Source organism: Motacilla alba, chromosome 3 (assembly GCF_015832195.1).
Source record: "Motacilla alba alba isolate MOTALB_02 chromosome 3, Motacilla_alba_V1.0_pri, whole genome shotgun sequence".
Classification (NCBI taxonomy): Eukaryota; Metazoa; Chordata; class Aves; order Passeriformes; family Motacillidae; genus Motacilla; species Motacilla alba.
This window is the reverse complement of record NC_052018.1, coordinates 38,479,424-38,506,723: the sequence shown is the minus strand read 5'-3', so window position 1 is coordinate 38,506,723 and position 27,300 is coordinate 38,479,424. Positions and strand designations below refer to the sequence as shown.

The following is a 27,300-nucleotide window of genomic DNA, read 5'->3' as shown; positions in this document are numbered from 1 at the left end:
AGGAAAAAAAGGCAAGTTTGACCCTTTATGCTATAGAATCACAGTTCTGATCTATTAAGTTGTGTCCTTTTTGAAAATTATACATATAAAAAAGTCATCAAGAGAACTTCGCACTTCTGTTTCTTTTGAAGCCTACCAACTGAAAAAGGTAAAACAGATTTTCTTAAAGTTTTGTGAGGAAAGTATAATCCAATAGTGAAGAGTGTGAACAGCAAATTTCATCCCAGAGTTAATTTCTGTAGCCCATTTATAAATCTTTGAAAATACAGGTTTGTAATGGAAATACTGACAGACCCTTAACAATAGTGCTGCTATAATGAGATTTGTCATTTATGATTAATTGAGGATAGTCTTAAAACATCTTTTCTAAAACCATCTTCTTTCCATCGAATTTATTCCCCATAAAGCTATATCATAAAAATCAGTTCCCCAATTTTGTCAAGTGCCAGAGACATTCTGTTTATTTACCCTTAATAATAATCCAAGTTTCTAACAACTAATAATTTCATCTGTGTCACTTCAATCAAACTGACTTGATTGAAAACCTACAAAAGCAAGGTTTAGGAATCAGCAGTGTTTTTAAAGAATGTATTTCTAAATGCAATATTGTTTTATAATCTGTGAAATAGAAATGGATTTAAAACAAATGTATGCCTAATGATATGATTAAATTAAGAATTAAAAAAAAGTATGGTTAGCTGAAGACTATCTAAAAAAATGTTTCATTCTAAATGTTTCATTTAGTACATTAATACCACTTTGTGAATGCAGTTCGTTTACTCTAGTGTAATTGAATTTGCTTGTTAATCTGTTTCCAAAAGGTGTTCAAAAATACAGCTGTGCAAGCAAATGGAATTTTACAAAAATGAATATTTATGAAGATCCAGATTTCCTTATTCCCAAAGGAATGCTCAAATTTTACTCTAAATCTTTAAAAAGATTTTTTATCTTGCTTCTTGCTTATATTAGTGATGTGGGCTGCTTATTAATCAATGTTTAACAATGTAATTACAGCTGGTTTTAGTCTTACCAGATAACACAGATTAATAAATGACCTGCAACTAGTGAAGTGTGTAGAAAGGGTAATGAATTCCTTCCATCACCACAATAATTTATTAGTAATAAACAAAGAGTATGATGAATTAGAAGAATTTGTAGAGTTTCTGAATATTGCACCAAAATTTCCAGATGAAAGCATTTAATCACGCAGTTTTCATTCATTTATTTCCTTTGTAGCAATTCTGTGAGCTATACTATGCTGGGATTTGCTTTTCTGAGCTGTGTTAAGACTTCCATTGAAAGCCAGGTTCCAGAATTTTATATCAGCTCATGCTGCTACACACTAATCTTATCTGTCACTGATGTTAGTGTAACTTTGACATGAACTAACTAATTTCTTTCCATGTAGCAAAAAAAAAATAAATAAATTAGCCAAGCAAAGCTGTCTCCTCACTGGTCAGAAGTATGCGGAATTCCTTTGGACAACAATATGCAGCTGCAGGTAAAAAGAAGCAGTTATTGAAGCAGCCTGATTAATGTGACCTAACTGTCTGCAAAGTGGGGTTATCACACATATCTGCATGCTAGACAGATGTAGCAGCAAAAAACATAAGCAAATGTAGTTTTAAAACAATCTTATTATTTTAGCCTCCTTACCAACTCTTCTGGCTTTTCATCATTTGGATACAGACAGACATCTTTTGAAATCAAAGTTACACCTTTCTGACAATTGTATAATTCCCTATGAACAGCAAAAACTGAAGGTGAGTAAAAAAAGGTAAGGTATAGATAATACAGCATACCCGATGGCATTATCAGTAATTGCACCAAACAGCAACAAAACTGTAAAGTGACTATGACAGTACCCACAGTGATAATCCAGTACACCCCCTACATAGCACAGCAGCCTCCCCCTTTTTGTGTCTTTACTCCTGCTACTCTGCTTCCCCGAGCTGCCCCTCTCCCTCATTCTGCAGGGCAGAGGAGGAGGCAGGCTGTACACTTAATCTTCCCTCACTCCTCTCGTTCCTCCAGCACAGTCTTGAAACAGAACCAAAACAGTGAGAGAGCAGTCATGTAGATCTGCTGTGCCCTCAGGTGACAGAGGATGCTTCCCAGGACAGGCACAGCTCAGTGAGGGTGTGCAGAAGAAGGCAGTTCAAACATCTCCTACCTGACTGTAGGTTACTGTCTCAACTGTAAGTGAAACTTCCTCAGGAACAACTCCCAGCCCCCTAGAAAAGTCAGGAGGAAAGCTAATAGGGGAAGAGGTGGAGAAAGACCTCTCCATCCTTACAAAAGAATGCAGAATTTTTGTTCCTTTAAAAATCTAATATTACCCAGGTACTTGATAATTTTAATAATATCCAGATAAACAGCTTTTGAAAGCTTTAAGTGGTGTAACTCATCATAAATTTGATATCTTAGCAAGTGCATAAAAACACCCACTCCAGGGGTTCACATCAGGTAAGGCTCAGGCTCACAACACTTGGTAATTGGAAGCGTGTGTGAAGGACTGTTAAGAGACTCAGGACCTACTGTGCTTTGACCAACGTCCAGCCCTATTACATATGTGCATCTAAACACTGCATTGACTTCTATGAGGATTGTATAGGTGGAAGAATTGCAACAGTGACTCTCAAAGTGACACAGTGACAGAAGCATATCCGGGGGAACCTGAGGGCACATCAGTAGGGAATTCAGAGCAGAAATCAGTAAGAATGTACAAGCTACGCCTAAAAATATGCATAGAATTCAGTAGGTTAGAATAGGCTGTAATGAATTATGTAACTGTCATGAATTCTTGCCAAAAAGCCCCAACTAGCATAATATTGTTGCAATTATGTCAATTCACAGGAGATAAGAGACTGGCCCTCTGTAAACAGTGTTTCGTGCATGAAGCTGTATTATCTCTACATTCCATTTATCTAAGACTACTGAATTTATGAGGAAATTATGTATGTAGACACATACATATGCATATTTGACAAATAAATGTACTGAAAAGTCTCAGTATGAACAGATACGGTACAGTACTTGTTTTGAAAGAAAAGTATCTTAAATAATCTCCTAGTGAATCCAAATCCAGATGAAGCTCTTGCCAGCTGCCAGCAGTTGCTAACAGGTACAGTAGAGGCAGTGCAGACTTAAAGCTACGTTCTGATTTCAGCAGGAAGGAATGTGACAAACTAGGGTATTTTGCTGAGCCTGATTAAGCACCTAAAATCTAGCTTAATTATACTACAGCTGGCTATCTGCAAGGCACATTATATGGCAGGACAAAGAGGTAGGAATAGCTGCAAAGCCTCCCTGTTTCTCTCTGAGAGAGGAAAGCCTTTGCATAGGCATGCCACAAGAAAATCTTCAGAGCACTGACTTGCAAATCACAGCGAGTGGCAAAGTTAAGGCCAGGCTGGGGAAAGGAAGAGTGGCTTGAGACAGGGCTAGAGACAGCAAAGGCTGAAACTGGTCCTGCAGTGCACCAGCCAGCTTTAGAAGTGTGCCATAATTTTACAGGACATCTGAGCATTTGAGAATACGAGGGCATTTTCAGCTTACCAAATGAGAAGGTGACTTAATTCTCTTTCAGCCTGCCATGTCCTTTGACTGTAAATTTTAAGAGGCACACAATGGCAAATTTTTGGGTGGTTTTGTTTTGGTATTTCTGTTTGTTTGTTTGTTTGCTTGTTGTGTAGCAACATTCATTGACAAGCCTGTGACCATTTGAGGGAAAAACAAACTCCCACTACCCATATGGGATGATTAGAAAGATATATGTTAACAATGAAGAAGGGAAAAGAAGAGTAGATCTTTTCTCCTGGAATTCAGCAGGTAGATTTCTTCTAAAATATCCTTGGCAGATGCCCTGGGTCTGGTAGACTACCTTTTTTTTTTTTTAATCTTAATACTGGAAGTTCACTTAGGTAAGTGGATTTCTTACTGTGGGGCTTACTACAGTAATACAGCAGTTGTAGAAGTTTTTCTGGTAGTGTACAAATTAAATAAGTGAAAGAAATACAAAATCATATTACCTCACAGAGAGCATAAATCTGAATTCTTTGGTTTTGATGTTCAATCTGTCAGAAATATTTATTCATTTCCATTCCTGAAACATTAGTTGTATATTTGGTTATATTTGAAAATGGAATAAAGAAAAGCTTTAAAAGTGAAGGGAAATAGAACATGTTAATTCACATGACACAACAGAAGATGTTGTTAAGTCATGTATCACTGATGAGTTTAATATTATGAATTTTACTATTAGAAGGCAAAAAATAAAGTCTCAAATAAATTGATACAAGATAGTCTTTTAGTCTACCCAAAGAAGACTGTTAAGACCAAAATAATTACAGCCTGCAAGGCACACACCTGTCTAAAATTGCAGTCTAGCTTTAAGATAAAAAACTAAGTGTATTAGAAAATAAATGGTTAATTTAGTCATAAACCCAAGGAAATTATATGATGCTCCAAGATATGTACTATGAATAGAAAATATATTTGTTACCTATGAGATAAATTGTAGACAGCAATGTAGCAAAAGATTATTCAGGGTAGCCAGAATTAAGAAAGGTTATGCATTGGATTAGAAGCCCTAACTCTAAGCAACTGGGCAACACAATGACAGATGAATTACGGTAGACAGCTGCCCTTTTATTCATGAGAAAGAAGGAGCACACACAAAAAAAATTATGTATAAGAAACCACACCCCACTGCACTATTTAGCTCTTTTTATCACTGCAGCTCAAATCACCCTCTCAAGAAAAACATGTGTAAAAGGACAAATAAAGTATTTCTTGAAAATAAGTGCTTTTCACCTGAAACTGCATGAAAGATACTTAGTGTTAAGAGTGTCGCTCTCATTCAGTTGGAGTATCACCTAGCTCTCATCTAGATCAATGGAACCACTTACATGAGGAAAACATAATCTGAACTGAGGCCTTAGATGGGAAACAACTAAGAGTTTGCTAAGCAAATGCATGTGAAATTATATTATTTAAAAGAAAAATAACTATTCAGTGGGGTGAGATTATCCATTAGTGGTGCATGTTTTCATGCAGATAGAGATAGCTAATCTGGTTGCATGAAGGACAGAAGGGGACCAGAGACAATATTGCAATACTGTGATTTATATTTGTCATATTTACTGATTCAGGCAGGGGTTAACTTGTCCTTTAGGGTCTACTACAGCAAAACCTTTTTTCTTCATTATACAGCCATGTAGCTTAATCTTATAGGGGATTTGTATCATGCCTGCATTTGTATGAGAAGATCATTACTCTACACAAACCAGAATTGGCTGTAGAAAGGCAGTTTGTTAGGTACTTCTATTAACCTTCATCACACTATGGTAAATACTGAAGAAACCACATCCTGAAACTACAGTTGGCAAATTCAAGCCAAAAAGAAATGCATTCTGAATAAGGCATTACTTACCCATGAAACACAATATCACATGCACTTTCATATTTAAAGAGGATAAGATATGCAAGGTCTTGTGATTAAGTGTATCTGGCAAGCATCAAGTATCTGAGGACAAAACAAGCTTCCACAAATTAGTATGAGTATTACTTGCCAGAAATCTGGCTTACTTGCAGTGGATAATGAAAGATCAGTTTTGGGGAGAAGTAAATCCACAGACCAGGACAGAAGTGGCAGTATATCTGCATGGGAACTTGACAAGAGTATGAGAATACGTGAAAGATGACAAAGAGGGAAATCTGCAGAGGGTTGTACTCCTGAGAGATGCAATTCTTAAATTATTCTACTTCAAGGAACACCTTCTCCCATACACTTTGGCAGCTTTCCTGTCAGTAGTGATGCTCCACATCACTACACTTCCTGGATCTAGAGGTGAAAGCATTGGAACTCCTGCCATTGCAATCTGTAGTTTCTCTTTCAGAACTAAATAAGGGTTATTGCATCTGTTCTTTTATCCTTTCCCCTCCTACCTCCTAACACAGAAGGGAGATTGAGAGAAGAGATGCTTTCATGCTCTTTCACAGAAGGAAATTGAGAGATTGAGACTGACTGGAATAGGAGGCAATATATGGAAACAGGAAATCTACTGGGTCTGATTTTTCACCTCAGCTGGGCTTAAAGAAGAATCTAGGACCGTCACAGATGGAAGTGATCAGATGTCACTTGTGCTGAATAAGAACAGGAAGATACTAACCTCACTGGAGCATATTGCTAGAGTTTATCTGTCACTTACAACTAATTGACTAAAATACGAATTAGCTGCCCTTATGGTCAGGCTCTTCTATGCACAATTTTTAGTATGACAAACATCCTAGGAAAAATTGAAGCTTTAAATCTTACAAAGAATTGAAGTCAACAAGGATTTTATAAGTGCGGATACTTGTTGTTGCATCTGGACACAAAGACACTCCTTTAATTCATAGGTGAGAAAGGCAAATTATCTCCTTTCAGAATATCTCCAGATGCTATCACAGGATGATGGCACTGGCTTGTCCTGCTCAAGCTTCCCAGGGGAAGGTCTGCAGCACAATGTGATATACTAACAGACTCTGAAGAATGATCAACAAAGAGACAGTATGTTCTCCAAAGGCTCTTGTTGCTCAGTAAAGCAGTTTGCAAATTCAGGTTTATCAGGGGAAGCAGTCTCACAGGACCCAAATGCAGCATGCTTTTGGACCCTCTACAACTCTGCTCTTTCTCCTCAGGAAAGGCAAAGGCTTTTTTGTTCACTGTATGTTTAATGTGAATTTAATTTGTGCTGTTCTATAGAATGTATTTCATTTCCATTAAATGGCAAGATGACACACCATTCTACCTCTATTTCTGTAGTGTTTCTCAAATTGTATTTAAAATTCATAAATTTGGAAAACCTTATCTATGTATGTATTTAGCACAGTAAAACTTTAAATCTCCCAAGAGAAAATTTGACAGTGAATTTTTATTACCATTCTGATATAAGTAAAGACTTTAAAGTGTGAAGCTTTATGGCACTATTTTTGATTAGTGTTAACTAAAATAGTTTTTCAAAACCCAAAACCAAACGGGCATTTTAACTAGAAAAAGAACTTTCTATACAAGCATGCTTTTCAAACAAGCCAGTCCCTATTCTCTACAATTTCTTTATGAACCAATAATATTTATTTAATACAGTGCCTTCTTTACTATAATAGAGCTACTCTGATTTATAAATCCACCAGATTATCTGAAATTGACAGTGTATGAAAATCCATCTCTGGTCTAGATTTGGAATGTAAGTGCCATTACATCTGTAAAAGTAAATATAAAGTCTGATATAATGATTTACTATACATACACGACTTACAAGTGAAGTGTCACAAAGACACTGAATTTTATATTAAAAAGTTTACAAAAAAAATGACAAAAGTAGCACAAAAATGTGTACTATGTATTTCATAGAAAATATTGCACATGGAAAAAAACAGCTCAGGGATTGCTTAGATTAAGACCAAAAATTCAGGGTTTAGAAGATCTTATTTTATTACTTAAAACTAATTTCTTCTTTTGCTACTGTAAAACAGAGTTCAAGGGTTGTTTTCCTTTTTTTCAAAACCAGTCTTAAGGATCACTGTTCTGTGGACAGAACCAAGACTCAACATGATTTACAGAAACGGTGTCTGAGGCTAACCTTCAACAGCTTTTTGAAACTACTGAAATTTCACTTCAGCCCTGCACAAAGTAGGAAAGAAAGAATGAATGAATCCTGCAAGAAGAAAATTAGTGAAAACTGAACTTTGTAACAACTTTCAAATTATGCTAATTTCCTTACATATGCTCGTGTAGCCCTAGAATTCATCCTATATTTCTTGTGCCACAATTTCAGATAGAGTTTTGGTGAAGACACAGTTAAGTCAATTTTAAGGAGGAGGAAATTATTTAAGTATTTTTCCAAAGTCTGGTTAGAGTTTTGCAATTCAGCACAGAGAAGCTCAGCTAGCATGAAGTTAGTATCAGCATAGTGAAGCTTGGTAATGTCAAGAAAATCATTCTAACTACAAGTAAAACTAAAAGACAGAATCTGGCCTACAGGAGAAAAAGGAGAAAACACAAAAAAAGAGACAATCTTGGATAATATTGTTCTTTTCCCATTAACCATTTATTTTGGTGGTACCTGAATAGTAACACATTGAGTTTGATGAAATTCCCAGTTCCTTTTTCTTCTCACGTTTTTTCTTCCTTCTTCTCTCAGAGGTTTTGTTACCAAATCTGAGGATTGTAGTCCATTTAGCTTGAGTATTTTTGTTCACTTGTATTATATCTTTTTTCTGTTTTTCTTTGCAGAAGATATAATACAGCTGGACGAGATGCAATACAGGATGTGCATCCTACAGAATACAATAAAATACTAGAAAACACTACAAATAAAGAGAGAAAATGGAATAATCAAATTCACTTTAAAAAATTTCAAATTCTTCATCAATTTCACAAAGACTTAATGTGAGAAGCACAAAAACCCCCACTCCCAACACTAACAGACAGTCTCGATGTGTATGGAATGTTTTGGTGTAACAGTGAAAACATCCATGACTGTTTTAACAAAGCAGTACATATAATATGTCATCTTTATCTTCACTTACAGTTGTCAGGAAGGCAGGACATTTAAAACGGCTTGATCAGGAAGAAGAATATACACTTCTTTTTTTTTAATATTTTATTTAATTTTGTTGTATGCTCACTCATGTACACATCCTTTGTGTGGTTAATACATTTACATAACTTTGAGAATCCTAGTATATGTGTATGATCTGATACACATATCATACACATACAATATTAGATTGTATAAAATAGTACAGTATAATTTGTAAGAATACAGGTGATGTTAAAAATAATTGTCTGGCCTAATACTTTATGTTGGACAGGAAGACACCTCGTTACCTTTTAAGCCTTTCTCCTGTAAATATTTTTATTTAGTGAGTTTCTACATTTTTATAAACATGTTCATTCAAAATATCAAAGCAGGTTTTTTTAGTACATTGAAAATTGTACTAAAAAATTGTCTTTTTGGCTTTGTGACATAATAAATGCTAGCACTTCATGCTAGGAAACTGTGGAGGACTAACTAGGTTGAAGACTTCCTACACCTTCGTTAATCACTGTTACAATATATGCAACATGAAAACTAACTTCACCCGTGAAAATTTGCCAAGAAGTCACAAAATCCCTGCGTGTATTTAAAACAGCCTTTTAAAAAGAAGATAAACCTACTCACTGTTCTACACAGCTCCCCTTTCTAAGTACACATGCATGAGGATGGGTATGACAGACGGCAGAGGATGAGAAAACCAAGAGTCTGCACTACACCTACACTTATCATGGTATCCAAAGTGTCAATAGAGCATTCTGAATGAAACACAAAAACTGTCATAGTCTAAGCCATATTAATTATTCAGCAAGTTAAAGAAATATAGCGTATTTTGGAGCCTCTCTCTACACCCCTCTCAGAAGTAACAAGGAGCCCGCAGGGAAAGCGCTCAAAGCCCGGAGTATGGTGGCTGTTTATCCGTCAATGCTGAGCATTACAATATTGTTATTATTTGAAGTAGTAATTCTAATTTTGTCTTATCTACCTAAAGGTTCCACAAACAAACCTCCGCCCCGTTTAAATTCCCATTTATGGCATAACATTTTCTATATCAGGATCCGCATCTGCGCAAGGCGTGTTTCAGATTCTCGCACAATCTTGCCACCGAATTACACCCCTGGCTCTTCGCTGCCTTCGCTTGCTTCCGAGACCATAGTCACTTATTCTGTTTACATCGCAATATCTATCCTTTCGAAAGGACACGACCATGCACCTATAGCGGAGCAGTACAAAACCCGGTCCATGCCGCTCGGCATCGGCCTCGGGAAGATTGCGCGGGGCAGAGCTGGAGGAGGCAGGGGCCGAGCAGGGGGTGCGCAGGGAGCGCGGAGCGGGGACCGCAGCCGGGGCCGCCGCCTCTCGCCCCGGGGGCTGCGCGGCCCCGGCCCCGGCGCGGCCCGGGAGAGGAGCGCTCGCACCGAGCCACCGTGCCCCGCGCCCCACGCTCCGCTCCGCTCCGCGGCCTCATTCGGGGAGCGGTAAGTTTTTGTATCTGTCCCGCAGTTGCTTCACTCCGAAGGAGCGAGGCGTGGGTTTGGAGAAAAGAAAGCGGAGGGGTGGGGGCGTGATGGATCCCCGGCAAAAGCTCTCCCGGTCCGCAGGATGAGCGCTGACAAGAGATTTGGCAAGTTCCTCTCCCCCTCGGGTTTCACTTTTTTTTCCCTCCCCCTCCTATTTAAAAACCGTCTCATTGTGAGAGGATTACACGCGCTTCAGGTTACACCCGGGGAGGGCAGGGGGGAAGCAGCCTCTCCTTTCCCTCCCCACATAACATCTATATTGCCATTAACCTGTTCATATTTGGGGCAAACCGGAGACGCGGGGCGGAAAACACGAACGCAATACAGGGAAGGGGTCCCAAGTGATGTCAGCCCCGAGGAACTTGGCTATTGTGGCAGGGCTGTCTCAGGGAACCATCCCGCAGCTCCTGCCGAAGTTTCCCTTTCTGTGGCAGCGACCCAGGTGCGCGCTCAGCCCGGCCACGGGCGGGCACCGCGCGGAGGCAGCGCGGGGACCCGCCGGCGGCTGCTCGGCTTCGGGCAGAGGCGGGACCCTGGCCGGGACCCCTCTCCCTCGTTACCCCAGCGGCTTCGACACGGGGAGAGCAAAGGGAGCGCCGGGGGAGGGATGCACAGACGTCCCCTCTCTCGCAGGACGATCCGGGCAGCCGCCGCCAGGCGCGCGGGACAGCGCCGGGAGCCGCCCGGGCTCGGCGCCCCGCTCGCGGCTCGGCCCCTCCGTCCCGGCGCTGCGCCTCGCGCGCAGCCCGCGGCTCCCCGGCACCGGCGGACACCCGACACCGCCGCGCGCTCATTGGCCAGCGCTGCCAGCCCCGCCCTCCTGGCCGCGGCGACTCAGGGGGCGGCTCGGCCCGCCGGCCGCCGATAGGTGCTGCTGATTGGCCAGAATGTGCTGTCAATCACGTTGAGAGACGGGCCGCCCCGGGGCTGAGGCCCCGCCCCCTTGCCCTCATTGATATTATCGGCGCGCGGCGCGGGCGGCCGGGCTGCAGTCGGGGCTGGCGGGCGGCCGGCCCGGTGCGGGAGCCGGGCAGCGGCGCGGAGGCGGAGGAGAAGGAGGCGAAAGAGAAAGGCAGCCTGGAGGGAGGGAGCGCCGAGCCACAGACTAGCGCAGCAAATTCTCCACCGTCCTCTAGCACCCACCAAGCGGCGGCAGTGGCAGTGTCTAGGAATAGAGAGCTAGAAATATAAAATCACCCCGCTCCTGCACCATGGCTTTCCAAAGTAGGCTCCCTTCTTGGATTATTTTGTGCTCCGTCTGGCTGTTCCGCTTTGCACACACGGGGGAGGCACAGGCTGCAAAAGAAGGTAAGGTGATGCGGAAAATAAAAAGTTTGAGCTTATTTATTTCTTTTGCCCACGAAGTCTGTTTGGTGGCTTAGTAGGGGACCATCCTGCCCCTGCCAGCTCCTTATCAGCCCCTAGCTCAAGAAAAAAAAAAAAAAAAAAAAAAAAAAAAAAGACTTTTTAGTTGAGGTGGGAGGGAGGAAAAGGCATTCACTGGGGGCTGTGTACGTGTGTATGTGTGAGGGACCGGGACAACTGCCTTTGCTCCCAGGAATGAGGTTTGCGAGGCATTCGCACGTGATGAGGAGGAATGGGGCTGGGAGAGCCCCCGGCCCGGGTATCCGTGCCGGGGAGCGTGGCTCTCCCGTGCCAGCCCTGATCTTCCCGAGGAGGTGCAGGGAGGGCGGGTTACCTCGCTGCTCCCTGGGCAGGGGCTGAGGGCCGAGTTTTAGGGCTCGGGACGCTTGGTGGGAGGCGAGGCACAGCGCGGGGCTGGGCTGCGGGGCGCTCCCCGCCGCTCCCCACCGGGGGCCTGCAGCGCTCCCGCTCAGCGGGGCCGGGCACAGACCGCGGGAAGGAGCATCAGGGCGCAGTTTCGCACGTCCCAGCCGTGCAGGCTGGATATATATTTAGAGGATATATACGGCCCAGTGTAGTCTGCCTGCAATGTATGTGCTCTCCCCTGGCATCGCTGGAGAAAGGTTTAGGGTTTTTACACCATCTGCGTAGCACAACAGAGCTACCCCGTTCTCGTCAGTCCAATACTGGTATCTGTGTAAGGCGCACCCCGCACATTTGTTTCCCCCGCGCACGGAGACAAATCAGGCAGTTTTGTATCAGAGACTGATGGAGGTGTTTAAAATCAATTCACAAAGCCCATCTGGGAATCTCTTTTTTCACGCTGAGAAAATCCGAAATGATTTAAAGGAGCGCCCTGCTCGCGCTTGACAGCCGAAGGCGAAGGTCCGTCTCCATCTTCGGGAGGGGGGACGAAGGCACACACGACATGACATGGGAAGGGGGAGGCAGGGCATTTTCGGTGCCTCTGCATATGTATGCGTTTGGGGTTTCCCCCCCGCCTCAGCTGGATGCGTCAGTATTTTTCATCAAACCTCTGGCATGCAATAAAATATCATTTGGAGCTTTAAAAAAAATGCCTTAATTAAAATGTACTCTGCCCTTAAAAGACGAAGTCGATGGCGAGATTAGAGAGGGAAAGAAGAAGGAGCCTTTCCATAGCAGCATTTCGAAAGTTTATTTGGAGGGGCTGTAAAGCACAGAAACTCTCCCGCGGGGAGCCCAAACCAGTAGCCGTGGGGTGGGGAGAGGAGAAGGGCCGAGCATTCGGACGGGGAGGCAGGCGGGGAGGGTGCGGACTGCCTGCCCCTCTCTGCCCTACGGATTGCCCCGTGATCGGAGCTACGCCGGTGCTTCCCACTGGTAGCCTGTCCCGGTTTTTTTCTGTTATACGTGTGTGGGTGGTTATATATGCATCTATACCTATGAGTGTGCGTGTATAATGTCTGTATATTCGGGGAAAATTACCTAGCCAAAGGAGGGTCAGGAGGGGGCGAGCGACAGACAGAGATTTATAGCGGCTACCTGCTGCAAGCGCAGAAAACTCTGGCGGAAGAGAGAGTTAAAAAAAAACCACAAACAAACAAAAAACCCCAAAACAAAACCCAAACCAAAACAACAACAACAAAAAAGTAACTTTGCAGCTTCACCGCCGGCCCCGCCGAAGGGCCGGTGGCGGCAGCAGCCTCGCGTGTTTTCCTACCCCTCCCCGCTGGGTACGGAAAAGGGATGGGAGGGGTAAAAGGCTGAAAAGTTTTCCGAGTTTCCTTTCTGTAGCTCAATAGAAGCTGCGGTGAGATGCTGGAGAGGAACGGGGCAGGGTCCATCTGTCTCTGTAAGAGGGAAAGTGACCGCGTTACCTGCGGAGCCCTCTGCCAGCGGACAGGACCTTCGGGTCCAGCGCGGACAGGGGCAGCGGGCTATCCCTACGCTCCATGGCTGCGAGAGCTCGAGGCTCCCTTCTGGGGCCACTGTCCCGGGCTCTTCCTCCCAAAACCGCGGCTGCCGGGGGTGTGGCGGGGGCGGCCGCGGGACTGGCTTGCGGCTCGGCTGCCAAGCTCCGCTCTTCGGCGCGGGGGCGCGGCCGCCTGCGCGCGGCTCCGCGCAGCGCCCGGAGCGCGACTGCGGCTCCCCGCGGAGGCGAGAGGCCACTGCTCCCCGCCTGCGCGGAGCCCCGCTGATGGCCCATTTCCCGCGGCCACTGCGGCCCCGCGCTTCGCCCGCCGCCTCTCCGCCTCCTTTCGCTCTCCGCCGCGCCGCGGAGGGACCGCGCAGGAGCCCCGGGGCGCTCGGTGCGCTCCCGGCGCGGGAGGCTGCGGGCCCCCTGCGGCTGCCGGCGGGGATGCGCCGTCCCCCCGCATCACTTCCCCGCGTTGCTGAACGAGCCGTGACAGCCACGGGTCTCCTCGCGCTGGGAGCAGGGCAGCAGCCGCTGGCTTGGAAAGCTCTTCTCCGGTAACTTTGGATGCCAGAAGGAACGCCACGATTCTTCACAAGGGGTGTTTGCAGAGCAGGGGTTTCTGTGTTGGGGTTTCTTTTTGTTTGTTTCTTTGTGGGTTTTCTTTTTGTTTGTTTTGTTTGCTTGTTATCTTTTCTTTCTCTGATGTGCTCAATCACTGCTACGTGATGGCGAATTACTGCCAAATAAAAAGTATAATGAATTGCAGCCGTAGTGTGCTGGTGCTGAAATGGTTACATTTTTGGTGGTACCTTTTTTTTCCAAGACCATTATAAATGTTCTTGTTTAACAAGCCGCCACATACACCACCTGCTTTTCTATAGAAAGTGTTACAAAGTAAAGCCCCTTGAATCCAACCTTAATGTCATAAGCCGGTAATCTTTCTAGAGGGAGACTATCAAACTTCCTTAATGAGTAGTTCCACTTCATTACTGGAATACAGGCCTGTAAGCTACCGTTTTGTGTTCAGCTAGCATTCCATGTATTACTGTATGATTTTTAGGCATCTTTTTAGTAATGCACTGAAATCTTGTGTTGAATTCTCCTTGGAGAAAGGGCCAAAGCTAGAATTAAAACTGTTTTGTTAGACCTGCAAAAGTTGCTTCAAGTTACAGCCTTAAGTCACACATCTAAATATCGTAGACAGTATAAAAATGCTGTGTATGAAGTTATAAATAGCTTTATAGCTAAAGGTAGATGGAATAGGTTCAAATTAGGAATGCTACTAAAGAGCTGGTTTATTAGGTTGTGATTTACCACTTTTGGAGGTAGGGTTACATTCAGCTGAAAATAATTGTGGTGCTGCTAGAACTGATGTCTTTCTGTATATAAATGTCACCATGATGTGAAGATTTTAGGAAGCTATTACCATAAAGTGAATTAGTCTAATTTTGTGTTTGTGAAGTGTGTGGTAATTGCAGAGTCTTTCATTTTCTGTATTCCTGGTTGTCATTTATTTGCAGAATTCTTGCTTTTACTTGTGAAATAAAAATACTTGTGAAAGTATTTTTCACTTTGACACTCAAAGAAGATCATTGCTTTTTCAATGTGACTCTCTGCGAGGTATAGACCAGTCTTGTATAAATCAGTTTGGAAATGTGTTGAAATGTCTCTGTGCTTCAAGCTGATTGTAATGACCAGCATATGGAAAATGTCCTTATGAAAAAGGAGAGGGAGGGAGCATGCATCTTAATGACTGATTAATAGCACTTCAGAGCACTAAAGATCCCTCACTTTGTTTTAAGCAATGAAATTGTAAAGATTTATGTATTTACACTCATATATAAGCAGATATGTGTATCTGCTTATATGTGAATGGTACATAATCATTTGTCTGTTTAGAAATAAATAGCTAGTTGTGGGTGCAGATAGTTTTTTAACAATATGAAGAAGAAATAATAATCTGTACAAAATTTATGTTAATTCTATCACTTTTTAAAATTTGTATTTTGTTCCTTAGTTTTAAATCCCCCCTTGTTATGGTTAACAAGCTGTGGAATTTCTTTTTTTTTTTCCTTTTTTTTTTTAGTAATACTGCTGGACTCTAAAGCACAACAGACAGAGTTGGAATGGATTTCCTCTCCTCCCAATGGGGTAAGTACTGCAGGCAGAACTTAAGTTCCTGAAGATGAGTAGTCAGTTTATCGGAGCAGTTGAAAGACCTGCTTTAAACTAGTTCCCCCTCATATTTCTCTCAGTAATCACACCAAGTGTTTATGGCTTCTTCATTCTAGAATGAAACCTCAGGTTACAGTGTACAAATGTACAAGCCAATTAAAAGCAAGTGGCTCTTTGGAAACTTTTGTTACTTTTATGCTTTGTAGTGTATTTTTTTGTGCTGTACAAAGGATTACACTGTATATTTACAAGACAGTATTTTAAATCACTTTTTTTTCTTCCCTTAGAAACAACAGATCTGCTTCTGTGTGGAAACTTTCTAAAAATATGTTTTTCATTTTCTGTAGAATGGGTGATCATAAATTTGTTTACGATGTTTTCTTTGTAATTGAATAGCACAGATTGAAGTGCTCTAAAATAAAAACATTTATACTGCAGATGTGTTTGAAATGACATTCCAAACTTGAAACATCCCCAAGCCTTGAGGGGCTTGATATCTGGAACTAGGCACGAATTATGTGGTTAAGGCCACCTCCGGCTTGCGTACAAATTAATCTTATGGCATTCTATGAAATGTACTATTGTAAATTACACCATTATAAAATGAGATGTTCAGAAGCATCATGTTATTTTCTTATTTATTATATATGTAAAGTTGGAAAATGCTGCTTTCAGTCTGAATTAAAAGTATTATAAAACCTCTTCTTCCTCAAGCCTTGAGGAAGAACATTTTCAGAAAGATATAATGGATATATTGTCCTATCTTAACTCAGTCCCACATGAACTTAGTCTGATAAATCATAAATTACATGAGCAGTTCTTGCTCATGGAAACAGTCTTGCTGAATCTATTGTGACGCCTTGCACGAACAAGAACTTGGGGGATCAGTCCCTTAATCTTCAGTTCATTAAGAAATCTGGAGCCAAAAGAGCGTGAAGTGTGAGTAGGGATATAAAAGTGTAACAAATCCTTTAAATAAGAAGAATGAAAATGTGGAAGTGTCTTTCTTTAAAAGCAAGATTGTAGTATCAATACAAGCATAAACTGGGAACTAATCTAAGGACTTCAGAGGGAATGTAATGCAGGCTCAATGTGTATGATGGCCAATAACCTCAGCATTAGCGTTTTGCGCTGATTGAAGCCGTTACCAGAGGTGTTTGGAAGATTAGCTTGGTGGCACTTATATTAAGCTAACCTGTAGATAATGAAAGACATGTCAACACATGTTGCACATCATCATACTGAAAGATGAAAATAGAGTCCAATTTAACAAATAGTGAAAAGCGAGTTTCAGAGGTAGAAGTGAATTTCAATCACAAATTAAAACTGAATCAAAACTAATGGCTAGATTTGCATGTGTGAAAGTGTTCAGAAAAAGTTGTCTGTAAATTAACATAAAAGTACCATTTTAATAATGTAATTTTGGAAATAAATGTTTTTCTAATTTTAATTACTGAAATATTTACTATGCAGTAAAGACTTCATGGGAATGAACACAGAAAATTTTGAGAGAAACTACTTCATAATCACAGTAGAGAATATATCAGTCAGGCACTCGTTAAATGCCTCATTCCACTGCAAATGCTGCATTTAACACTGTTAAGATAACTAAGAAGTTAAAATACCATAAATTGAAACCAATAGAACAGGGCATATTCAAACAGATTTGCATGTGCAGCACCATATTTTGCAGCAGGACAAAGAAAAATGGAGTTTTCTTTCAGTGAAATTGTTCACTATAAGAAGACTTCAGTGAATGGTGACATCATCTGCCATAGGCGAAAACATGTTGAAGTACTGATATATTTTTTTTTTTCTTTGCAGACACTCTGATTACATAACTGCATAATAAATCACATTTCCCTATTTTTTTTTGCTTTGGCAAAATATGGAAAAATAGTTCCAGTGCTTAACGTTAGGGATCACAAAACACAGTGCTTTTTGTGTGAATTGTATTATTTTCCTTGATTGTAACATAAGAATCTCTTTGATGCTAGCTAGTCTCATGTAGTAGGATTTTGACTCTGAGAAAACTCATTTGTATTGTATTATGAAGAGTAGGTTGATTTTGTAAAATGTATTTTGTTGTTGGTTTTTTTTTGTTTGTTTCGGTTGGTTGGTTTTTTGAGGAGGAATGGTGATTTGTTTTGGTGGAGCAATCCACATCAAAACTCAAGGAGACAGATTCTGTTGTGTGGTGCATGAGAGTCACTTTCTTGTCAAAAATGAAATTCATTGTCTTACTGAGTATCTTCTTGCAGAATCTGGCTTGGTGTCTTAAGGGAAGAATGCTTACACAAGATTAAATATAAAACAAAAAAACCCCAAACCATTTCAAAGAAACCCCAAAGGGCATGGCATTACCTGGCAAAATTTTAGGCTTTATGCCTTTTTTGTCATCTTGATGGGATTTTTTTTTAATGGGGAGATGTTTTTTGTTATCGTGGTATAGACAAAACCCTCTCAGTCCAGGGCCCCTTTTTAAATTTTTCTTGGTTTTTTCTACCTCTTATAGAGGTGAAAAAAATTACTCATTCAGCTCTAATAAATCTGTTATGAAGATAGACATTCTTTTGTTCAGAGGTTAATACTTTTCCATATGCAATCACTTCAGTTAACTCCATGATCATTTAATAATCTATTTCAATCATTTAATACCATATGCATATAATATATAATACTGTATGTATCTCATCTATATTAACTGTAGGTCCTTGAAATGCGCTTTGATATTTACAATTTCTGTGCATTTCAGCATCTGCAGCTGTGATATATTTTGTGGTGATAACTTCCAGCATCAATTCAGCTGCATCTGTTTTTTTCCTGAAACAGGCAACAACATTAAAATGGTCTCATTTGCTGTCAAATAGGCTTGCAGAGTAATGTACACTGTGTGGCTCCTGATCTGGGAAGCCACTGCCTTCTATGCTTGGTTGCCGGCATGAGGAATGTCAGTGGATGCTCTATCCTGCAGAGGTGCCGACTATATGAGTCCCACAAAGCACTTAAGCATGTGCTTACCATTAAGCTCATAAGTACAGTCACTGATCTTAAGCATGAGCTTAAGTGCATTATTGACACCGGGCCAGAGGGCTGAGTGCCATCCAGAGCAGTCATGGTTGCCTGTATCCTGGGGTGACGATGGCTCACCCCCCTCCTCTAATTTACTACAGCTGCAGTTTCTGCAGGCACTGAAATGTTACAAGAAATGTGAAAAAAGGTGAGAGACGAAGATTGTTTTGGTTACACCTGGGCAGATCTGCCTGGTTGATTTCAGTGGAAGGTTTGCCATTACTGGAGGTGCAAATTCCCACACTACCAAAAGCTGTTAAAGACTCTGGGATTGTTAAAGGCTTACCAGCTCGTTACACAGTTGGTAACCTAAAGAGTGAGCATCAACAAAACTCAGGCTTTGAACCGGAGCGCTTTCAGTCATACAGGTTGTTTTTAATTCTGTATGTAGTCTCACAGTGCGTTTGAACTCCCAGCTCAATGAAGTTTGCCCCTTCTAATGGGGGTGCAGCCACTAGACAAAAGGTGAGATGAGGAGCAGCTCCTACTTATCTTTTCTGTTTGTAAATAAAACAGAAGGTACACTGAAAGAAAGGGAGAGAACTAAAGTGTTTTCTTTTTTTCAGATTTTTAATTCTGTCAATTTTTTCTTGCCCTTTCTCTATGCCATTTCTATCACATAGGGGTGGGAATCATCTGACTCGTGAGTTTCAGGACCTGATCCCATGCTTTCTGTACAATTGCAGGTTTCATTGGAAGCTTTATATGCACAAGTTTTATATACACTAATGCTAAGTAATTTCAGTTTCTAAGACTTCACCGACATTTGATTTCTTTGAAAGAGAAGCTGCCTCCCTCCTTATGGTCTTTGCTCACTCAAAAACCATTGTGACAATAAAGAAATGTGGATGAGCTCAGGGTGAAATCAGAACCTGGTATGCTAAACAGCCTTTTCTGAAGCTGCCCCTTTTCAACTGTGCCCATTATATGACGATGATTTTTAGAAGTTGTATGTGGGAAAGACATGCAGGGGGAGAGAGCCTACTCCTGCATTAATATATATTTTCTTCATTTAGGTGCTTAAAAGTATTTTTAACAACTTAACTGTTAAAAAGAAGGGAAATGTGAGTTGTGTGAAGCTTTTTTAAAATACTCAGTAGTTACAACTGGTGATGTACTTCTTGTTTATTACTAACTGTTTGTTATCATTTTAGTGGGAAGAAATTAGTGGACTGGATGAAAACTACACTCCTATACGAACATACCAGGTATGCCAGGTGATGGAATCAAACCAAAACAACTGGCTTCGGACTAACTGGATTGCAAAAAGCAATGCACAAAGGATTTTTGTAGAACTGAAATTCACTCTAAGGGATTGTAACAGTCTTCCTGGAGTTCTGGGGACTTGTAAAGAAACTTTTAACTTGTATTATTATGAAACAGACTACGACACTGGCAGGAATATCCGAGAAAACCAATATGTAAAAATAGACACTATTGCAGCAGATGAAAGTTTTACCCAGGGTGATCTTGGGGAGAGAAAAATGAAACTTAACACAGAGGTGAGAGAAATTGGACCTTTGTCCAAAAAAGGATTCTATCTTGCGTTTCAGGACGTAGGGGCCTGCATTGCTTTGGTCTCTGTCAAAGTCTACTACAAGAAGTGCTGGTCCATCATTGAGAACTTAGCTATTTTTCCTGACACAGTGACTGGCTCAGAGTTTTCCTCTTTAGTTGAAGTGCGAGGAACTTGTGTCAGCAGTGCGGAGGAGGAGGCGGAGAACTCGCCGAAGATGCACTGTAGCGCGGAGGGAGAATGGTTAGTGCCTATTGGAAAATGTATCTGCAAAGCAGGATACCAGCAGAAAGGAGACACGTGTGAACGTAAGTAAACATACAACTTGCTGTAAATTATAGGTCATGTTCTACCAGATTTTTCTGTGGTTTTTTTTTTCTTTTTGTCACTTTTTTTTTAAGAGAAATGCATCATCAGTCTGCTTTTAAAGTTTTCAGATCCTCAGTCTGTAAAGTTCACACTGGTTAATCTAAATCAGTCAGTCTGTCTGATTATGAAAATCAGTGGTTGCACAATGCAGTTTTGAATTTAAAGAAAAAGGTCGATGTTGTAAGCATAAAGATAGGTTCAGGACTAAAATTATGAACTGATTAATCTGTTTATCGTACCTTTTGGTAAGGCTGAATAAATCATACCTATCACAGAACATTGTAGCAATAATGTCAGGTATGAGTAGGTAAACAGTTTGTTCTTTCACATGATCCCTGACATAATTATAAGGAAGCTAAAATGGATGTAGTAGACAGAATGGGTGTGGTTAGTAATGGGAAGAATACACCCAAAGTCAAAACTGAGCTAGAGGTTTTGTGAAGTGTGTAAAAACTAAATGCAAGACCTGTATTTCAAATAGAGTATCAAATTTTCAGAATAATGTATGATATCCTTTCTATATTTTTTTTGAACAAAACTAACTCTAAATTTTTGGCTTGCAGTTGAATCATTGTGATTATTTTAAAATACTAGCAGATCAGAGACTACTGAGGTGTACTTCCTGATTCAAGACAAATTCAGCTAACCATGTTCTTAGAATTATACTTACCCTTAGCCTTGGTGTTACTGGGGCTCCAGGCATAAGACATTTCTGCTTACCATGAGAAAGAATATTTTATTGTCTTTACTTCCAGTAAGAACAAGAGAATCTGCAGTTTGTTTGGGTATTTTCATGTACGTTTAATACAAGGTCTATCATTTTCATCACAAGATAACACAAGGAGTTCTAGATCACCATATGTTTATTGCAAGATAGGCAGACATTTGTTGATGAGAAATATGGTAAGTGAAAAAGTGGAAAAAACCCCCACAAATCTTTGAAGAGGAGAAATGTACATAATCTCAAAAACAAAACTGGCAGCACTCTCTGAGGTGCCTCAGTCTGATGAGGACTTCAAAAACTGTAGAGGATTTGGAACATCCTAAGAAAAAGTAAATTAGTCTTTTTATTAATAGTTTGTCCACATGAAAAAACACAATTTTGCTTTTGATGAGTTTCTATGAGGAAATTCAGTAGAAGGTGAAGTGAGTGGAGTTGATCTGAGGTCTTTATAGCTCCACACAAATCTTTCATTGTTCTGTTGGGAAGGGATGAAGTCTTAAACACTGCAGAGGGTGATCTCATTAGGAGTAATTGTAATGTGAAAAACTGCCCTGGCAAAAGTGTTCAGTAGACTGTATTAGAGGTCTGTTAAAAATATTATGTGCTGTGTCCCATAGAAGTCTGTGTTGAGGTTTTAGATTTTTTTTTCTGAATGACTGATTTTTTTTTCCTTTTTTAGTTAACTTGCTCCTGATTACAGACCTAGTTATCACTGATGTAATTAATATATTAATTTTATTTGACTTTCAGTAAGGGAGAGAAAATATCCCAAAAAACCCCCAGTGTATGTTAGACAGGGGGTGGGGGACATGAGCTGCTTGAGCATGGCAGGGATGGATAGAGAAGAAATTGATGTTTGGTGACTGGAATTCAAGTAACCTGTTTATTGAACAGGCTTCTTAATTTCTAACTGTGCTGATGTTGACAAAAGAATTAAATGATAACTTGTACTTGAGCCTGGTGGCGTGCTCATTTGCAAGAACATTTCCCGTTTTTGGCTTGCTTCCAAAGCAATCGCTAGGAGAACACACTACTCTGGAAGCGGTCCAGAGGATCATTTATGGTATTTTTCCTCTTTTCTTTCAGTGATCCTGTTAAGAGTTTCAAAACAAACTCTGGCCCCATATTGAGGCAAGCTAATGTATTTGAGAGGGAAAAGGTGGTGGGCAGGCACTCGTCGAGTGTGCGCCGAGTCGGCAGCTCCAAGTCAGAACGATCTGGGTGACTGTGGCACACGCTTGTAATTGCTGTCTGCATGTCCTGTCTGGGCTTGAGGATGTTATTAAGTATGATCAACTATGTAGTGACTGATAATGCAGCTGGCACACTGATACTGCGTCTGTTTTTTGTGACAGATATTGAGAGAAACTTATCTGAACATTGACACTAATGCAACTGGCTATCTGTTACTGTCAAGCTGTGTAACAGATCAAGTGGAAGCAAGTTGGTGTGTACTTCCTTAACCCAGAGCTTTTGTAGCCCTGTCTGAGGGCTCACTTCTGCAAATACTTTGTACCTGGCATGCTGTGTGACTTCTTTGGGACTACTCAGGGCAGAAAGTATTGTGCTCTGTCAGGATGGGCAGACGTCTGTGATTCTTCTCTCGCACTTGCTACAACTCTGCTGAATTTGCACAGTAGGATTGTCTTTTAAAGATACAGAATAATACCTTATCTGGCTGTGTTGCAGCAAAGGTAGGAGTAGATGACCACATTGTCGTTCCAAATATCTCTTTAGCCTGTAACTCAGCAGGGATTTTCATTTGTATTACGCTAGCTTGATTGGCTGTCTGTGATTGAATAATATGTTCCTTTTGCATACAGCTCCTCTCCTGTTTGTGAAATTTATTGAGTTTACCAGATACTAAAACAATTGAATTTTGATTTATACACAACTCTACATTGGATGCATTTTTTTTTTTTTTAATGAATGTAAGTAACTTGTAGCACTGGGAAGGATAAGGAAGAAAACAATCATGAGTGGTGAAACACAAAACCTGGAAAATAAGGTCCCCTGTCTTCCCTCTTCATTACTTGATCTTTCAAACTGAGTTAATTCCTTTTTCCTTTGGATGTACACTGATTACTTCTCACTATACAAGTGCCAAAGAATCCTTGCGACCTCAGTGACATACGTAAGAGAGCCAAATTTCAGAGACCTCACAAATGCAATTTAAAGTAAAATCTTAAAGCTGTGTGAAACCAACATGAGGAAACCAGGTGAGCCTCTGGACTTTCAGCTGCAGATTGTTTTGCTTATGTACAAGGAGATTCTTTCCTTAGTGTTGTTCTTAGGTCTGATGGTGTGTAGCACTAGACTTAGGTGTGGAAATCGTACATTTTAAAGGATTATCTTGAAGGGTGCCTAGCAGCAGTACCAGAAAGGTGCTTAGAAAGATTCAGTTCTTCTAACATTATGTATTGCATCTGTTATGGAAGAAATCCCCATCCAACCAACTGAAAAACTGTCATCCAACCAACAAAAAAAACCCCAACCACAAAAACCCAATGGACTTCTTGGTTACTGTAGTGCACTCCCAACAGGTCTAACTTGGACTTTTCTTGCAGTGGAGTTCATTTGATATGTTAAGCATGTAAAGGAATACACTGTGATCAATGATTGATATTTGAAGGTGAAAATAATTCTATGAGAGCTTCTACTATAATGTATTTTCCTTCTGTTCCATGTTAGTTGGGGGTGCAGAGGAAGAGAATTAAATTTATTCAATGAGAGCAATAGAGTGATATTTCAGAAGGTATGAAGCTTCTCTTAATATTACTGAACTTAGAAATTACATAGATCACTGGGCACCGAGTCAAAAAAATCAAATTCCTAGGGAAAGCCAAATGGGTGCATTTTACTGTTAAATGTATTATCATACTGTATGCATTAAAAGTTGTTTTATTGGCCTCCAAATGAGGAGGGGATTATAGCTATTTGCACATATTGTCTTGGTGAGGTAAAAAGGGAGGTACAGGCTTTTCTTTCCAAACTTTGTCAAGTGCTATACACTGTGCCAAAGAGCAAGCTGTATCTGTTCCTTCTCTTTTTTCTTCTTGGGACAAATGTTTTATCTCTTCAGTTTGTGCGATATTACCTGATAACAGATCCAGAAACTGAATTTGCCTTATGTGCAGCATATTTATGGTAAAGTATGTGTGGTTGTGGAATTTTTTTGTTTGTTTGGTTTTTTTTCTTTCTTGTGTTCTCCTTTTTAATGTTACTCCCTTTAGGAGTTTATGTGCCACATGTTTATTAATAGAGAACAATGAATTAAGATGGGAATGTGAATAAGTTGTAATTAAAACAAATATTACTATGCTTCCCAAAAGCCCAGGTTGCACATATTGTGAATTGGGTGTAGAGTTCCGCTCAGCGAGTGTGTCACAGAAGATGTGGGTGACCTGCAACTTAAGTAACCAATGCTGACATTCCTGCATTTTCAACTTGAAAATTTTTTGCTTTGTGAAGATGGCGAAAGTAGAAGAAAACGTTTCAATGGCATTTATATAATCAGGACTTTAAATGTTTCCTCTTTTGAAGAAGAGTTACCTTTCTTCCATTTGCTTCCAAAATGACTCTAGGGAAGAGAATGTAATTAGTTTCAGCTAATTGAACCTGAGCAGAGAATGAGGGTATCTCTGTGTCACTGAGTCTTGTCATTTTCTCAGAAGCCCGTAGAAGTTCAACAGCAGAGCATCTATCTCCTTCTCTTTTTATTCCCTAACATATTAAATAACTTTTCTGTTCCTTTTTAAAGAAAGGCCAGTGGGATCTGATATCAGGCACCACATACAGCTGAATATTAACTATTTGATTAAAAAAAAAAAAGTTTAAAATGCAGGTGTCTTTGCAAAGGATCCTAGCAGAATTCAGGAATATAAACTCGATACTTTAAAGTGAAAGTAAGACCTTTTAGCTAGATGGTCAAGAATTACTGAAGGTGTTTCTAGCACGAAATAGAGATCTTTAATTTCTGCTTCAAGCCCCCTTTAGAATTTGTAGAAAGTTGAATGTTTTGGCTATCCTTCACCCTGTAGTCTTCTGACTTCCCTTCTTGTCAGGGAGGTGTGGTACAAAGATATATTTTCTTGCTATAGCTTCCTTTCAAAACAGTCTAGTGTTCATGAAGAGGACAATTTTTACAAATTTATTTGTCTCTCTAAGTAATTTGGTTTTCTTTGACCTACTTTGTTCATGTTCTTCAGCTTTCTGGATCTGAAAGCACAGGGAATAGAAAGGGGAAGGAGCTATGTCCACTGTTAAACATGACCTCTTTGAAAGTGTTTTCTGAATGAAGTAACACAAAATGGCTGGTGTTCTCACTGGTCAGGGCTAGCCATTCCCTGAAACAAACTGATGGCTTCATGCTTCATAAAATCTGTTTCAGGTCTCTTCTGTGTTGTGTTTTGGCCCTAAGATACAATTGATTTTTTGTAGTGTTGCTTTGCCTGAAGTATCTCAATTAGTTTAATAAGTCTGATTATAGGCCATCACAGTTTTGGTGATACAGCATTCTCTCCCAAATGTGAAAAAGAGATGGGAGAAGTAAAATGATGAGAAGTCAAAGTGATAAGTAATGAAGGCAGTCAAAACCATCTTGTTTTATTGATAATGCCATCAGAGTGATCCCTAAAATGAATTAACTGCAGAGCTACTGACAGGTTTAGTTCCCAATAAACTAGTCATTTTGCTCCAGAAGAGCTGAAAGAGGTGAGATTGCACAAGCAAATGGGCAGCCAGGAGCCCAGATCCTAGAAGTGGGGTTGTTGGATAATGCAATTGGATGTAGAGCTCTTTCTCTCTCCAGCCTCTTCTCCTCTGCTCTCTGGCCTGCCCCTCTTCCCAGCTTCAGCTGTCTCCAGGAAGTAATTTTAGTTTAGCATTTTACTTGAGGTTTGATGAATACAAATTTCTTCAACTAAATTTGCTGCATGGTTGTTGTTTGGGTGTTTTTTGGTCAGATGCACTGCTGTGCACCGATTTTGAAATGAAAACAAAACCAGCAATGAAATCTAAGGGAATTTTAGTAACATCTCCTTTAGTTACAGGGGAAGCACTAAAACTGTCTGTTTTACGGGTCTGGGATGCCACTACTGGATTAGCTACGGTTGCTCAACAGCTGGGCCATTAACTCCTTAGCCATAAAGTGTATCTGCTGTTTGTTCTAAATGAAGCTTTAGTTGGTATTTAGAAATGGAATCTCATCCTGTCAAGTCTGTTGCCCAAAACCATACATTTTGCTTCTGAAACAAACTTTCCTGCCCAGAAATCTTTTGTGAAGGATGCAATAGGTGTCTAATGGCTTTGCTATCATTTTCTAGGTTTGCAATGTTTCTAAGTATAAACAAGTTTTTGTACGTGAAAAAGAATCTGCTTGCTTGGAAATTCTGAGAGGGTTTTTTGTTTTGTTTGTTTTAGTGTGGGTTTTTTGGTTTTGTCCAGGGTTTCTGTTAACCTCTCAGAATTAGCCACTAAAAATAAATCTAAGTATTCTTTCATTTCTGAGTACAAATGGGAGAAGTCACATATAATCCTCATTAGGAGTATCATAATTGTACATGCATTCCATTAAATATGACTATTAGCTTTTTAAGAAAAAGTGAAACAAAACCCATCCAGAAAACAAGGTTGCAGGAACTGGAAAAAGAGAGTTAGTAGGTTACAGAGAAACTGAAAATAGGGATCAATTAATGGAAGAACTTATCACAGAAAAGAGAAGAACATATTAATAACTACTTACCTAATCTTCATGTATCTGTAAAACGTCTATTATCTCTATGGTGAAATGCTGTTGAAAGTTGTTCGAGAAAGCTGCAGTCCAAAGTATAAATTTTTCTTTGAAAATAAGGAAACTTAAGTAAGGTTTTTATTTAAAAAGTGAGACAACCATATGGCAAGATCTATGTTTGGTACTGAAGCTGAAAAAGAAAGGAAATTATGTGGGTAAAATGTTTGGTTAACTAGATTAGGTTTTGAATTTTGCTGTATCCCAAACTTCCTCTGTTATTGTGAAAATATTTGCTCCTCAGCAACAGTTCCTATATATTAAGCAGTATTAAATCCTTAAGAATGTC

At 40.4% G+C, this 27,300-nt stretch overlaps 1 protein-coding gene across 6 annotated transcripts in view; it reads left to right on the top strand.

The window, feature by feature from the left end:
- Positions 1–11,071: 11,071 nt before the first annotated feature.
- EPHA7 (EPH receptor A7) overlaps positions 11,072–27,300 on the top strand; it is a 166,791-nt gene continuing 150,562 nt past the window's right edge. For all 6 annotated transcript variants that reach the window (XM_038134119.1, XM_038134122.1, XM_038134118.1 and 3 more), the window contains exons 1-3: positions 11,072–11,410; positions 15,454–15,518; positions 19,769–20,438. In XM_038134119.1, coding sequence (XP_037990047.1) covers positions 11,314–11,410; positions 15,454–15,518; positions 19,769–20,438 — 832 coding nt within the window. In that variant the 5' untranslated portion in view covers positions 11,072–11,313. The remainder of the gene's footprint in view (positions 11,411–15,453; positions 15,519–19,768; positions 20,439–27,300) is intronic.